This window comes from Ranitomeya imitator, chromosome 1 (assembly GCF_032444005.1).
Source record: "Ranitomeya imitator isolate aRanImi1 chromosome 1, aRanImi1.pri, whole genome shotgun sequence".
Classification (NCBI taxonomy): domain Eukaryota; kingdom Metazoa; phylum Chordata; class Amphibia; order Anura; family Dendrobatidae; genus Ranitomeya; species Ranitomeya imitator.
The window spans coordinates 358239251-358254507 of NC_091282.1; the positions used below are offsets into that span (position 1 = coordinate 358239251).

Consider the following 15257-nt stretch of genomic DNA (forward strand, 5'->3'; position numbering starts at 1 on the left):
TAGAGGGATCCTGCTTAGGGTGGGCCGCAGCATGTGGAGCTGTCCTGCTCTGTCCTGTGTCCGGGGGTCAGCAGCGCATCCCGCGCCCAGCTCCAATCCAGAACAACACAGCTGGGCGCGGGATGCGCTGCTGACCCCCGGACACAGGACAGAGCAGGACAGCTCCACATGCTGCGGCCCACCCTAAGCAGGATCCCTCTATTTATGCCACAGGAGCATTCACTGGACCCATTATAAGGACTTCTTTATATACTGCGGCTCACCCTAAACAGGACCCCTCTACCTATACCACAGGAGCAATTACTGGACCCACTATAAGGTTATGCCTTAAAAAGACCATTGTCTTGCCTTCTATCACTGCCACTCCTATGTCTGTGTATCAAAAGAGCTAAGTAACCCCATGAATAAGGCCCGGGAGGGTCGAAACGTCGGGTTTCTATCTACGAATTATCACAGTGGCAATTGTTGACTTGTTTTCGTGAATAAATCTGGCATATACCTTTCGCATCATACCAGTTTCGAGTGTGCGGTATTTTTTCTTCTACTATTGACTTGACCACACGGTCTGTTTTACCAGCACCTCCGTGTCCTTGACCTGAGTGCACACCATTATCCTTGTTCATGTACTTTATACAGCTGTCAGCACCCAAACAAACAATAACAATTTTCTCTGATTATTGTGATTTTATACACGTTCCTCTTTATTTAATGCATTTTTTATGCAGATTGGAAGAGGCAATTTTTTTAATGGAAATAGTCACCTTGAAAATGCTATTTACCTGCAGATAAAGGGTTACTATTCAAGTAACAGCCTTAGGCCTGTCCCACACGTCCAGATAATTCCAGTACCGGAAAAATCGGTACCGGAGTTATCCGTGTGCTCACGTGGCACATCAGTGTGGCTCACGTGCGGCAGCCATGTGCCGTCCGTGTGACGAATGGGTACCACACGCACCATGCAGGAGACATCGCTACAGTAAGCGGTGTCCCCTGCTTTGGGTGCTGAATCCAGAATTCATTCCTTCTTCCCAGCAGCGTTCGCTAGAGTGAAGGAACGAAAAATCTTTTTTTTTTTTTGTTAAAATAAAGTTCCCGGTAATATTCAAACCTCCCACCCCGCCCCCCCGTGCGCCCGCCCACTGGCATTAAAATACTTACCCAGCTCCCTCGATGCTTTCTCTCAGCATCGCAGCTCTTCCTGTATGAGCGGTCACGTGGTGCCGCACATTACAGTGATGAATATGCGGCTCCACCTCCCATAGGGAGTGGTACAGGAAGAAGTCGGTATCGTTCAAGAAAAACATTATTTTCATGCAGGACAATGCTCCATCAGATGCCTCCAACTACTCCACAGCGTGGCTGGCCAGTAAAGGTCTCAAAGAAGAATATATAATGACATGGCCCCCTTGTTCACCTGATCTAAACCCCATAGAGAACCTGTGGCCCCTCATAAAATGTGAGATCTACAGGGAGGGAAGACAGTACACCTCTCGGAACAGCGTCTGGGAGGCTGTGGTGGCTGCTGCACGCAATGTTGATCGTAAACAGATCAAGCAACTGACAGAATCTATGGATGGAAGGCTATTGAGTGTCACAATAAAGAAAAAGGTTGCTATATTGCTGGTGAGCACTTTGACCCACCAAGTGCTTCACAGAAGTTTATAATGTAGAGCCATAAAAATAAAAAATCATTTTTTCACAAAAATTATCTTTTCGCCAATTTTTTTTTTTTATTTCCCCAAGGGTAACATAAGAAATTGGACCCAAAAAGTTGTTGTTCAATCTGAGTATGCTGATACCCCATATGTTGGAGTAAACCCCTGTTTGGGCGCACGGGAGAGCTTAGAAGGGAAGGAGCGCTGTTTTACTTTTTGAACGCAGAACTGGCTGGAGTTGAGAACGCCATGTTGCGTTTGGAGAGCCCCTGATGTGCCTGAACAGTGGAAACCCCCCCAATTCTAACTGAAACCCTAACCCAAATGCACCCCTAACCCTAATCCCAACCATAACCTAATTTTTCCATATTTTGTTCCACAGAGTCACGTGAGGTCTTGTGTTTTGCGGGACGAGTCGACATTTTTATTGGTACCATTTTCGGGCACGTGACATTTTATGATCGCTTTTTATTCCGATTTTTGTGAGGCAGAATGACCAAAAACCAGCTGAATTTCTTTCTTTTTTTGGGGGGGCGGGGGGGGGGGGAAGGGGCGTTTATACCGTTCTACATTTGGTAAAATTGATACCGGTTTTTACGTACCGGTAATAGGATTTTACAGAGTCCACGACAGCACCCACAACGAGAGAGGGGATCCGCCCACCTTCCGGACAGGAACCTACAGGTTAAAAAGGGGCGGTCCCCCTCGCCCTCCAGTTTGTGTTCCAGAGTACAAGGGATACCGCCAATGAATCAGTACATGACAACATTATCTTAAACACTACTAAATACCACCACCTCTATAGAGTGATCTCTAAAGGCACACCTTCCAACAGAGTGCAAGAATAAGTAACTAAATACGGGGGGGAATGTATGGGTACTGTCGTGGACTCTGTAAAATCCTATTACCGGTACGTAAAAACCGGTTTTCCTATCGCCACGACAGCACCCACAACGAGAGACTTTCAAAGATTATCTATTTGGGAGGGACCACAGCACTAAGTACTGAACGGCCAAACTGTAAGCTGGAATTGGCAGATAGATCAAGGCGATAGTGTTTATAAAAGGTGGAAGGTGATGACCAAGTTGCCGCCTTACATATCATTTCAATGGGGACATCTGCCTTCTCCGCCCACGATGATGCCATAGCCCGAGTGGAGTGCGCCCTGAAGCCTTCTGGTGGTGTTACTCCCCTGGCAGAGTAAGCAAGACATATCGCTTCTCTAATCCATCTAGCGATAGAGTTCTTCGTGACACCTGAACCCTTTTTCCGATTCTGGAAAGAAACAAACAGAGCCCTACTCTGTCTCCAGCTTTGTGTCCTATTCAAGTATTCTAATATCGCCCTCTTACATCTAGAGTATGATATTTTTTTCTCCTCTTCTGAACCTGGATTTTCATAAAAAGATGGTAAATAAATCTCCTGACTTCTATGAAATTTAGTTGCTACTTTTGGCAGGTATGCAGGATCAGGTTTTAAGACAATCTTATCCTGGAGAATTATTAGATAGGGAGGGTCTACTGACAACGCCTGTATATCACTGACCCTCCTGGCAGATGTTAATGCTAAAAGTAGAGCTGTTTTTAGGGTTAAGTTTTTTATCGAAATAGAATCCAATGGCTCGAAAGGAGGTTCAGTCAACGCCTCAAGCACCAAATTTAGATCCCAAGGGGGTAATCTCACAATATGGACTGGGTTAGAACGCTGACATGCCTTAATAAACCTAGCAATCCATCTATTACCAGCTATATCACTGTTATACAGAGCCCCTAAGGCTGAAACATGAACTCTTAGAGTGTTAACTGCTAAACCCAATTCCCAGCCTTTCTGAAGGAATTCCAAAATAGCCGAAATCGGAGCTTTATCTCCTAATGGTTGTTGATAAAACATAAGGAATTTTTTCCAAATTTTTGTGTAAATTTTCGTAGTGACCTCCTTCATGCTTTTCAATAAGGTAGCTATTAAAGCATTAGAGAACCCCCTCTCCCTCAGAAGCTCCCTCTCAAGTTCCAAGCCGTTAAGTGAAGAGTCTCCAAATTTGGATGACGAAATGGACCTTGAGAAAGGAGTTCCGGAACCACTGGCAACACCCAGGGATCGGTCACAGACATTGTCCTGAGGAGAGAGAACCAAGGCCTCCTGGGCCAGAAGGGGGCAATTAAGATCACTCTGGCTCTTTCCTCCCTGATCTTCCTGAGAACTATCGGAATCAGACACATTGGAGGAAAGGCATATGCCAGCTGGAAGTCCCAATGGACACGAAGGGAATCCACTATGAACGGTCGGTCTGCTATGTGTAAAGATGCAAACTTCCTGACCTTCCTGTTCTCCCTCGTAGCAAATAGATCTATTACCGGCAACCCCCAAAGATTGACTATCCGATCGAATATCTGTTTGTTTAGGGACCATTCCCCCTGACGAAGGGAATGGCGACTGAGATAGTCCGCCTCTATATTGAGTTCCCCTTTTATATGAACTGCCGACAGGGAATGTAAGTGATTCTCGGCCAGGGACAATATCTGTGCTGCAGTGGTCATTAGGGATCGTGACCTTGTCCCCCCCTGATGATTGATGTAGGACACCACAGTCATATTGTCGGTTTGTATTTGTACATGCGAATTTCTCAGGGATGGTAGTAAGCAAAGAAGAGCTTGATTGACCGCAGCAAGCTCTCTTAGATTTGAGGAATTCTGGGATTCTTGAATCGACCATCGCCCTTGGGTTAAAATGTCTCCCATATGGGCCCCCCAACTGAACGGACTGGCATCTGTTGTAACTACATTGTCCGGAGTGATGGTCCAGAGAACTCCCTTTACTAAATGTGGTAGATTGAGCCACCATTTCAGATCATGAAGAGTGGCGGGTGATAAATTGAACTTTTTGCTTAGAGAACCCTGAAGATCTTTCTCTGCTTGAAGAACTTCGTACTGAAGCATTCGAGTATGAGCCTGAGCCCATCTCACCGCCGGTATACACGCAGTCAATGATCCCAGTAGAGACATTGCGTCTCTTAAACTTAAGTTTGGAACTTTCCTTACGGCCGTGATCCTTCGAATGATCTTCTGCTTCTTTTCTTCTGGTAGGAAGGATGACTGATCTTCTGAGTCTAGAAGAACTCCTAGGAACATTTGACGTCTTGTAGGTTCCAGTTTTGATTTTTCCCAGTTGATCATCATATCCGAGTTCCTGTAGGGATGATATTATGGCATTTACCCTAGCCGTACACTGAGCAATTGAATTCCCAACTATTAAAAAATCATCTAGATAGGGCACTACAAGGGTTTCCCTTTCCCTGATATGGGCCATTACTTCCGGAACAACCTTTGTAAAAACTCTAGGTGCCATGGACAGGCCAAAGGGCATTGCCAGAAATTGGAAATGTTTAATCTGATGGTTTACCCATACTGCCATCCTGAGGAATTGCTGGTGATTTCTGTACACTGAAAGATGGTAGTACGCATCTTTTAGATCCAAGACCGACATGTAGCACCTAGGAAACAAAAGCTTAGTTGTTGACCTAATGGATTCCATCTTAAAAGCGTGGTACTGAAGATATCTATTTAATTTACGCAAATTTATGATAGTCCTAAAGGACCCATCAGGTTTAGAGATTAAAAATAGCGGAGAATAAAAACCCGACTTCTCCTGATGTTTTGGAACCTCTTCAATAACTCGCTTTGTAAGCAATTGTTGAATCTCTAATTCTAAGGCCTGTTGTTGGGCCGGAGTGTCCAGCGATGTTATTACAAAATGATTTGGGGGAGTTCTTAAAAATTCTAATTTTAACCCCGACTCAACTACCCCCATTATCCAGGCACTAGAAGTTATCTTTTTCCATTCATCTGAGAAGAACCTCAGTCTTCCCCCTACTGGTAGATCTGTTCTATCTGTAGTTACGTCTACGTCTTGAGAAAGATGAAGGGTTCTTATAGTATCCACCTTTCTTCTTTTGATCCGATGTTTCCCAGTCACGATTATATCCCTGCTGGTCTGACTGAAATTTTCTGAAGGGCATGCGTCTCCGGAAGGCGTTTCTAAAAGTGGGATTAAACGTTTTAGGAAATCCCTTCTTTCTATCTTCTGCCTTTGCAAGGATGTCATCCAGCACCGGGCCGAATAGGTACTCACCCCTACACGGAATGGAGCACAATTTGGCTTTAGCCTGAGCATCCCCCTTCCAGGTCTTTAGCCATAGTGCCCGTCGGGCTGCATTTGAAAGACCCGCCGATCTTGCGGCCAGTTTCAGGGAATCAATCGAGGCATCAGCTAGATAAGCCGCTCCTTCTCTGACCTGAGACAGGGAATTCAACAATTTATCCCTGGGTACTTTTGCTTTAAGCTGTTCTTCCAGCTGAGTCACCCAGACCATAATTGATCTAGCAGTACAGGTGCCTGCGATTGCGGGCTTAAAGGCTCCAGATGATGACTCCCATAGCTTCTTAAGGAGCATGTCAGCCTTCCTGTCTGAAGGATCCTTAAGGAGTCCTACATCCTCTAATGGTAGCGAGGCTGTTTTTGAAGTAGAGGCTACTGCCGCATCTACTTTCGGAATTTTCATCCACTGGGATAAGGCGTCATCCTCAAAGGGGTACCTTCTTTTTGCGGCCGAAGGTAAGAACCCTTTATCCAGCTTGTCCCACTCCCGTCTGACCAGATCTTTAATGGAATCTACCACCGGGAAAGCTTTACGACTTCTCTGGCTCAGCCCTGCGAACATGATCTCCTGGGTTGTTTTCGGTTCTTTACTCTCTGCAACCCCCATAGTCGCACGGACTGCCTTAATTAAAGTCTCCATATTGTCAGTGGAAAAGCAAGGCCTTCCCTCATCATCTGAGGAGGATGGTGAAGAACATTCCGAGCATTCGCCCTCTTGTAACGAAGGGCTAGAATCGGACACCATCTCCATACTGCTCTTTTCATGCCGTCTAGATTTAAGGGACGATTTTATTTCTTCCCTAATTACTTCCCTCAAATCCGATACCCGGAGAGGGGCCTCTTCTAATGTACGGCATATACACGTCTGACATAATTTCTTTAAATAGGTGTCAGGTAGTGGCTCCGTGCATAAAGCACACTGCTTATGCTTAGATTTAGAGACCTTCTTCCCCTACAACAAAGCATAGTACAGAAAACAGTTGTATCAGCCAACGGCTCGGAAATAACACTCACCACTGCTGACAAATATAGAGTACCGGTTTCTGAGGGGGGTGAGGTGCGACGTGACGTCGGGTTGCCAGGGTCCTGCTGCCCGTGTACCACATCACCACTACGAGATCTGCTGCTGCTCCTCCTCTGCTCTCCTAGCTGTCGGTGTTCGGCGTCTCCTGTAGAAGACATGTTGCCGCACACCACTCACCAAGCGCTGCCTTCTTTTCAAAAGTCCCGCGCTCCTCCTCCCGGTCTCCTCCGGAAGTCGTTAGCTTCACTTCCGGGTCATAAGCGCCGACCTGCTCCAGCAGCATCGCGCGCGCGTGGACGACCCAGGGCGGCATGCCTTCCCCCAGGAACGCCACTGATCCTTGCCAGACGAGGGGGGAAGCTGGACACAGGACTTCCCCCGACGCTGCTTCCGGGCCCCCGACTCTGCCGTTCCCCCCCGGACACCGCACAGAGGCTTGGCAGACCCGGGTAAGGTGAAATCCTGCAGGCTCCCGCCGTCCGGACAGGAACCCAAACTGGAGGGCGAGGGGGACCGCCCCTTTTTAACCTGTAGGTTCCTGTCCGGAAGGTGGGCGGATCCCCTCTCTCGTTGTGTGTGCTGTCGTGGCGATAGGAAAAAATCAGTTTTATTCTTCGGGTCAGTACGATTACAGCGATACTTCATTACTATCATCTTTTATGTTTTGACGCTTTTATACGATAAAAACTATTTTATATAAAAAATAATTATTTTTGCATCGTTTTATTCTGAGAACTTTTTGATTTTTTCACTAATGATGCTGTATGGTGGTTCGTTTTTTGCGGGACAAGATGTTTTCAGCGGTCTTTTTGATCGCGTGTTATTCCACTTTTTGTTCGGCGGTATGATAAAAAAAGCATTGTTTTTTGCCTTTTTTACGGTGTTCATTGAAGCGGTTAACTAGTGGGACAGTTTTATAGGTCGGGTCGTCACGGACGCGGCGATACTAAATACGTCTACTTTTATTTTTTTATTTACACAAAGAAATGTATTTATTGGAGCAATATTTTTTTTTCTTTATTTAGAATTTTTCTATTTTACACGTGTGTGTGTGTGTGTGTGTGTGTGTGTGTGTGTGTGTGTGTGTGTGTGTGTGTGTGTGTGTGTGTGTGTGTGTGTGTGTGTGTGTTATATATTTATATATAATTTTTTTTTTTTTCTTTTTTTACTTTGTCCCTGGGTGGGACATGGTTGTATAGTGTCAGATTGCTGATCTGACCCTTTGCAAAGCTGGTAAGCCGCCTCCCTGCAGGTCCCGGAAGGAGCCCCGCGGCCATCTTGAATCCGGGGTCTGCAGGGAGATGTTTGGAACAACGCGATCACAGTAATAATCAGCTGACAGCCAGCAGCGATCAGCCGCGCTACCCCCGTAAGCGCGCCTGATTGCCCATGAAGTACCAAGTCCCAGTACTAAGAATTAAGTCCCAGGTCACCTCGACGGGATAGTACGTTATATGGCAGAAAGGGGTAATCTCTGATCTCAGCTCGGAAGTGAAGTCTGGGGTTTTTTCGCATAGCACTTATCCTATGCAAGAATGGCATAGCTTCTTGTCCCAGGTGACTGGCAATGCTTTATCACACATGGGGCAACATCTGTGCTTCGCTTTTCCCAATCTCTTCCTTCCCTAAAAAGAAGAGAAGGGAAATCCAATTAAAATGGTGAACTTTCACGAAGATCACTCACAAGACGCAGCCACGAGTACCGGTTCTGGAGGAGGGATAGGATCCAATAATGGGTTTTTTGATGATGGAGATTTGTCCGTCGTGCCAGATTTCCTGCTGTGCTGCGTAGAGTGGCTACTGGACCGTCCGCTCCGCTTGTCTGCCGAAGGATGTCTCTTAGCATGCTGCTACTGTGGCTGTGTCATTGGCTGCTGTTGCTGCAGTTCGCTGTCTTCCATGACTTCTGGGACTGCATGCAGCAGGGAGCGTCTACACACTTCCCCTTTTAAATTTACTGCCCGGCGTCTTTAGCCCCACTTCCGGTCTGCTCTGTCTGCAAGCACCGTCTCTCGCAGACGCGTCATCAGGGGGCGTCCTGGCTGAGTCCACGCGTGCGCAGGCTGGGAAACTCGGAAGCCCCGCATCCATCTCTGTGCTCACCCTGCAAGACCCAGCGGTGGTGGCATCAGGCACCGCACTAGTCGCGGCAGGGGCCTCCCCGCTGCCTGAATCAGATTGGCCAGCCCTGGATCATCTTCATCCGGAATCTTCACCTGGTACCACCGATCTGAATGTTCTCAGTCAGGGACAGGAAATCAACTGATGCGAGAGAGAGGTACTGCCCTTTTATCTGTAGGTTACCTGTCCCTGAACGGCGGATCCCCCCTCTCAGTGGTGCTGTCATGGAGGAAGGAGAAAGATGCAAGGTAGTCAAGACTGATGAAGTGGAATTACCAGCAGGGCACATAGCAGATGTACAGACATGCTAGGGTATGTTTACACGGTCAGGAACTGGCAGCACTTTGGATGCAGCAAATGTCCGCTGCATCCAAAGCGCTGCCGGCTACTGAATGCAGGTGATTCCGCATGTGTTCACTGAACCGTGCGGAATCACCGCGCCCAATACATTGGACAAGAAATTTATCTTGCGGAGATGGAACGTCTCCACAAGAAAAATTGACACGCTGCGGTCAAGAAAGACTTGCCGCATGTCCGGTTACGCAGGGAAGCCGGAGGCGTCACTGCACGCATAGTGGAGATGAAATTTCTTCAAATCCCATCCACTATGCTGTAACATCTGGCCGCTGAGGGTTTGACGCTGCGGATGAACACAGCATCCAATCCACAGCGTTTACTGACCATGGAAACATACTCTTACAAGTACCTCAGCATCCCACAGAGATATTGTAACCATGATGATGAGGCAAGAAAAGCAGCAACATCCAAATACCAACAAAGAGTAAGACAGGTCCTGAAGAGCCAGCTCAATGGGAAGAATAAAATCTCAGCAGTGCCACAGGCTGATCGCCTCCATGCCACGCCGCATTGATGCAGTAATTGATGCAGAAGGATCCCCGACCAAGTATTGAGTGCATTTACTGAACATACATTTCAGTAAGCCAACATTCTGGATTTTAAAATCATTTTTCAAGCTGGAGTTATAAAGTATTCTAATTTACTGAGATAATGACTTTTGGGTTTTCATTGGCTGTAAGCCATAATCAAGATTAACAGAAATAAACACTTGAAATAGATCACTCTGTTTGTAATGACTCTATATAATCTATGAGTTTCACTTTTTGTATTGAAGAACTGAAATAAATTAATTTTTTGAGAATATATATATATATTTATTATACACACACAACACACATTAGATGGATGCTATCACATCGGGAGGGCGGTAATGTCACGATGGGGGCAGGCTTTGCAGCGTTGAGAATTTCTCCCCCCCATGCGCCCACCCACCTATCCACTCTCTCTTTCCCCACCTGCTGACTTCTCCCGTCTGTGCTCTCTTCTTTAACCCGTCTACCCCATGTGCTATATGCATTGTTTTTGTCCCAGCGATGCTGTTGCTCTTCAAGAGTCTAATTTGCCCTTTGTTGTTTTCGACATTGTGCCTTTGCTGCTTTCCTTTCATTGTCATTGGCGTACTTTTTAGGAGGAGCCATGTTGGCGTTGATATCTGCTTTTTAAAGGGGTTTTCCCATAAACGAAAGTTCATTTTAAAAATTGTCTGCCTCTGGCTGTGTACAAAACATACCACAGCTCCTGGGCAGGGGAGGAAGCAAAAGACAATACTGACATTACAGCAGGAGATCGCAGAGGATACATTTTGTTAGGTCAAATATTGTTTAAAAACAGTCAGTGAAATATTTTACCTGACAAAATGTATCCTCTATGATCCCCTGCTGTAATGTCAGTATTGTCTTTTGCTTCCTCCCCTGCCCAGGAGATATGAAATACCCCGTACATGGTGAAACAGACAATTTTTAAAATGAACTTTCGTGGGAAAACCCCTTTAATGTGACCGGCTTCCTCTGCCAGTAGACACGTCGCGCATCTGCCGCCGGGACCAGCCGAATGATTCACTGCGCCTGCGCGGAATTCTGCGCAGGTGCAGTAAATCAGACCGCCGCCATCTTTGTGCAGACAGATAGCGGCGGTCACATTAAAACTGCGCATGCGCTCCTCCTGTACAAAGATGGCGACAAACAGTGAATCATTCGACTGATCCCGGCGGTGGTGTGTCCGCAACGGTGTTCCGCTGGTGGAACCGTGCAAGAGGCTGCGTACAGTGAATACAGTGTGTGTGGTGTGTACGGCGCATACACAGTGTGTGTGTGTGTGTGTGTGTGTTGCATACGACGTATACAGTGTGTGTGTGGTGTGACGGTGTTCTGCTGGTGGTATCGTGCAAGAGGCTGGTACCACCAGCAGTTTCCATATTGAGACACCCATCACTTGCGTGTCCCAATATGGAGGTCGGTGAACTTCCACCGCTTGGAATTCTGGGATCCGGACAGAACAGGATGTGAAGACATTACAAGGTAAGTATATATACGTATCCTCCAAAACACACAAAAGCACTCCACACACTGGCTGGTGACTAGCTCGTGCAGCCTTCATCTCCCCCCACTGCCTCAGGAAGGCTGGACCATCATTGTAAATATGTACCTGTACTTTGTCTCTCCTCATCGTAGATTGTAAGCTCTTACGAGTACAGTCATTCAAGATTCAAGATTCAAAGAAGCTTTATTGGCAGGACCAAATACACATCAGTTTTGCCAAAGCAAGTGTATAGAGGCAATAGGGATAGGGACTGTGGGGATGTTGGGTAGGAGCTGTGGGGGAGGTGGATGGGGCAGATCCAGGGTGGGGGCTATAGTCCATGGCATAGGGGGGGTGGATGGGGCAGGTCCATTGTGGGGGCTATAGTCCATGGCATAGGGGAGGTGGATGGGGCAGGTCCAGGGTGGGGGCTATAGTCCATGGCATAGGGGGGGTGGATGGGGCAGGTCCATTGTGGGGGCTATAGTCCATGGCATAGGGGAGGTGGATGGGGCAGGTCCAGGGTGGGGGCTATAGTCCATGGCATAGGGGAGTTTGATGGGGCTGATCCAGGGTGGGGGCTATAGTCCATGGCATAGGGGAGGTTGATGGGGCAGATCCAGGGTGGGGGCTATAGTCCATGGCATAGGGGGGGTGGATGGGGCAGGTCCATTGTGGGGGCTATAGTCCATGGCATAGGGGAGGTGGATGGGGCAGATCCAGGGTGGGGGCTATAGTCCATGGCATAGGGGGGGTGGATGGGGCAGGTCCATTGTGGGGGCTATAGTCCATGGCATAGGGGAGGTGGATGGGGCAGGTCCAGGGTGGGGGCTATAGTCCATGGCATAGGGGAGGTGGATGGGGCTGATCCAGGGTGGGGGCTATAGTCCATGGCATAGGGGGGGTGGATGGGGCAGGTCCATTGTGGGGGCTATAGTCCATGGCATAGGGGAGGTTGATGGGGCTGATCCAGGGTGGGGGCTATAGTCCATGGCATAGGGGAGGTGGATGGGGCAGGTCCATTGTGGGGGCTATAGTCCATGGCATAGGGGAGGTGGATGGGGCAGATCCAGGGTGGGGGCTATAGTCCATGGCATAGGGGGGGTGGATGGCGCAGGTCCATTGTGGGGGCTATAGTCCATGGCATAGGGGAGGTTGATGGGGCTGATCCAGGGTGGGGGCTATAGTCCATGGCATAGGGGAGGTGGATGGGGCAGGTCCAGGGTGGGGGCTATAGTCCATAGCATAGGGGGGGTGGATGGGGCAGGTCCATTGTGGGGGCTATAGTCCATGGCATAGGGGAGGTGGATGGGGCAGATCCAGGGTGGGGGCTATAGTCCATGGCATAGGGGGGGTGGATGGGGCAGGTCCATTGTGGGGGCTATAGTCCATGGCATAGGGGAGGTGGATGGGGCAGGTCCAGGGTGGGGGCTATAGTCCATGGCATAGGGGAGGTGGATGGGGCTGATCCAGGGTGGGGGCTATAGTCCATGGCATAGGGGAGGTTGATGGGGGCAGATCCAGGGTGGGGGCTATAGTCCATGGCATAGGGGAGGTTGATGGGGCTGATCCAGGGTGGGGGCTATAGTCCATGGCATAGGGGAGGTTGATGGGGGCAGATCCAGGGTGGGGGCTATAGTCCATGGCATAGGGGAGGTGGATGGGGCAGATCCAGGGTGGGGGCTATAGTCCATGGCATAGGGGGGGTGGATGGCGCAGGTCCATTGTGGGGGCTATAGTCCATGGCATAGGGGAGGTGGATGGGGCAGGTCCAGGGTGGGGGCTATAGTCCATGGCATAGGGGAGGTTGATGGGGCTGATCCAGGGTGGGGGCTATAGTCCATGGCATAGGGGGGGTGGATGGGGCAGATCCAGGGTGGGGGCTATAGTCCATGGCATAGGGGGGGGGTGGATGGCGCAGGTCCATTGTGGGGGCTATAGTCCATGGCATAGGGGAGGTGGATGGGGCAGGTCCAGGGTGGGGGCTATAGTCCATGGCATAGGGGAGGTTGATGGGGCTGATCCAGGGTGGGGGCTATAGTCCATGGCATAGGGGAGGTTGATGGGGGCAGATCCAGGTTGGGGGCTATAGTCCATGGCATCATAGTTCTCTTTCTCGCAGTCTATGGCATTCGCTCACATACCGCGCTGCTATCTCCACTGCGCTCTCTTCTTCTCCCAGCAGGACATAGGTTTTCTCTTCCTCCTTCATGGTGATGAAGTCCGGGAAGAGATGTGAGAGTCTCCTGAAGTGAGTGTCCCTCACTGCTGTCATTATTTTGCTTTAATTATTGTATTATCTGTAACATTGTTACCTATGACTGTTCTGCATGAACTGCTGACACTATATAAACATTATCATCATTTCTGGGACTAGCGGAATCAGCTGAGGGCTGGATGACAGGGGGCGATCAGTAAGCATGGCCTGGCCCAGGGCTAGGGAACACCCCTGTGTCTGGTGGACAGGGTGGGCTATCATACACCTGGCACAAGGGCAGGAGGAGACCGGAGCAGCGCCGGATGGTGTCTGGGTGCAGGGCCACATGCTCCTACAACACAAGCTCCAGGCAGTTACAGCCCTGCACAAGCGCACAGTGAGCGACAGTCGGGGTTGCTATAGCAACAAGCAATAAGGGAAGAAAAAGTGACAGCAGAGAGAGAAACTGTGCAGCAAGAAATGGCCGGGACGCCAGGGCTGCAGTGTGCCCGCACAGCACGTCACAGCCGCTGTTATACGGGGTCAGTGTGTGAGCACGGCGGCCATTACTAGTCCTGACACCACAGCGGCTCTGCCCGCGGCCCGGACATACCTGCACTCTGCCCCTCACTTCAGCCTCTGGCTCCACTCCCCCTTCTGCCATAATTTCGGAAGAGCAGACACCAAACTCCTACTGGGCTAAAGGACCTTTGATGATGTCATGATCAGGACCATGTGATCAGTCACGTGCGTGTGGGGGAGGAGCTTCGTGGTGTTTGTTCTGTTTGCTAAAAGTGCATTCCACACAGCACACTGCTCTGTACTATGTATACTGTACACCCCTATACTACACACACTGCTCTGTACTGTATACTGTACACCCCTATACTACACACACTGCTCTGTACTATGTATACTGTACACCCCTATACTACACACACTGCTCTGTACTGTATACTGTACACCCCTATACTACACACACTGCTCTGTACTGTATACTGTACACCCCTATACTACACCCACTGCTCTGTACTGTATACTGTACACCCCTATACTACACACACTGCTCTGTACTATGTATACTGTACACCCCTATACTACACACACTGCTCTGTACTATGTATACTGTACACCCCTATACTACACACACTGCTCTGTACTGTATACTGTACACCCCTATACTACACACACTGCTCTGTACTGTATACTGTACACCCCTATACTACACACACTGCTCTGTACTATGTATACTGTACACCCCTATACTACACACACTGCTCTGTACTATGTATACTGTACACCCCTATACTACACACACTGCTCTGTACTATATACTGTACACCCCTGTACTACACACACTGCTCTGTACTGTATACTGTACACCCCTATACTACACACACTGCTCTGTACTATGTATACTGTACACCCCTATACTACACACACTGCTCTGTACTATGTATACTGTACACCCCTATACTACACACACTGCTCTGTACTGTATACTGTACACCCCTATACTACACACACTGCTCTGTACTATGTATACTGTACACCCCTATACTACACACACTGCTCTGTACTGTATACTGTACACCCCTATACTACACACACTGCTCTGTACTGTATACTGTACACCCCTATACTACACACACTGCTCTGTACTGTATACTGTACACCCCTATACTACACACACTGCTCTGTACTATGTATACTGTACACCCCTATACTA

General features: G+C 48.6%; 1 protein-coding gene across 2 annotated transcripts in view; it reads right to left on the reverse strand.

Annotated features, from left to right (window-relative positions):
• Nucleotides 1-14260, reverse strand: part of TTC5 (tetratricopeptide repeat domain 5) — a 65633-nt gene extending 51373 nt beyond the window's left edge. The window contains exon 1 of one of the 2 annotated variants that reach the window (XM_069760798.1): nt 14142-14260. In XM_069760798.1, the coding sequence (XP_069616899.1) occupies nt 14142-14192 (51 nt within the window). In that variant the 5' untranslated portion in view covers nt 14193-14260. Of the gene's footprint in view, nt 1-13475 lie in introns of both variants that reach the window. The other variant, XM_069760807.1, reaches the window with a different exon arrangement.
• Between the last annotated feature and the right edge of the window lie 997 nt (nt 14261-15257).